The 1031-nt window shown below is 36.5% G+C and overlaps 1 protein-coding gene across 1 annotated transcript; it reads right to left on the bottom strand.

Moving 5' to 3' along the window:
* Positions 1-371: 371 nt before the first annotated feature.
* Positions 372-638, bottom strand: LOC101566922 (dynein light chain 1, cytoplasmic-like). Its single transcript, XM_012514285.1, has one exon. The coding sequence runs from the start codon at positions 636-638 to the stop codon at positions 372-374; it is 267 nt and encodes an 88-aa protein (XP_012369739.1).
* Between the last annotated feature and the right edge of the window lie 393 nt (positions 639-1031).

Consider the following 1031-nt stretch of genomic DNA (forward strand, 5'->3'; position numbering starts at 1 on the left):
CCACTGTGCCTTGTGGAGATTCACTTTTTAAGTATTATTTCCTCCATATTCCTCATCAGTCACTACCTCTCTATTACTAATTTATTTCATTTTTTTACATTGCCAACAGATTTATTCTTTAAAGGAATGGATTAAAAGAAAAACACATGAGGCACAGAAGTATGCAAAAGAAAAACATATAAATGTAGTCTATTTTGCTAAATGATTTATAACCACAACAAACTAGTACAGAGAATGCCCCGTATACAGCATAAAAAAAGATTAAGGTGCTCACTTAGCAAGGCTGAAGATTTTCAGTCTCTGTATTTGGAATTTAGGCTACAGTCCTTGGTTTTGGATGGATCACTGGATGTGTGTCACATTCCATGCTATTAACCAGATTTGAACAGAAGAATGGCCACCTGGCCCATGTAGTAGATGAAGTGTTTGGTTTCATGCGCCACATAACTACCAAAGTTCCTCCTCAAAATGCAGTGCCACATGGGGTTGTACTTCTTGCCAAACTCCTTCTTGATATGCTCTGCAATGTTCTTTTCTATGTTATATTTCTCCAGCAACTGAGTAGCACACTCCACTGAATCCTGTTGCACCTCTTTTGACACGTCTGCATTTTTGATTACCATCTTTCGGTCACACATGGTTACTGTGGAGCATGAGCTGGCTGGCTGCAATGGTTTCCAAGAGGAGGTGGTGGCCCCACTCAGGCCAGAACAGAGATGCTTTAGTTACCAAAGCCATGGAACATGTACTAATGGACTTTAAATATATTTAATAATTAGGAAACATAAAATCTTGTTATATATTTACATATAAATATGTTATAGACTTCACTGTTGTGGTTATACAATACTATATTTTGAAGCAATACTATATTTTTAAGGTCAAACTAGATTTCAACTGCTACATACCATTTTAATATGTGTCTCCCCTATTTAGAAATCTTCCTGTGGATAATCACCTTGGCTTTCCATAATTCTTCAATACTACAAACAATACTGGAAGACTGTCATGTAATGAACATTTTTCCCTTA

This window comes from Octodon degus, unplaced genomic scaffold (assembly GCF_000260255.1).
Source record: "Octodon degus isolate 3935 unplaced genomic scaffold, OctDeg1.0 scaffold00028, whole genome shotgun sequence".
Taxonomy (NCBI): domain Eukaryota; kingdom Metazoa; phylum Chordata; class Mammalia; order Rodentia; family Octodontidae; genus Octodon; species Octodon degus.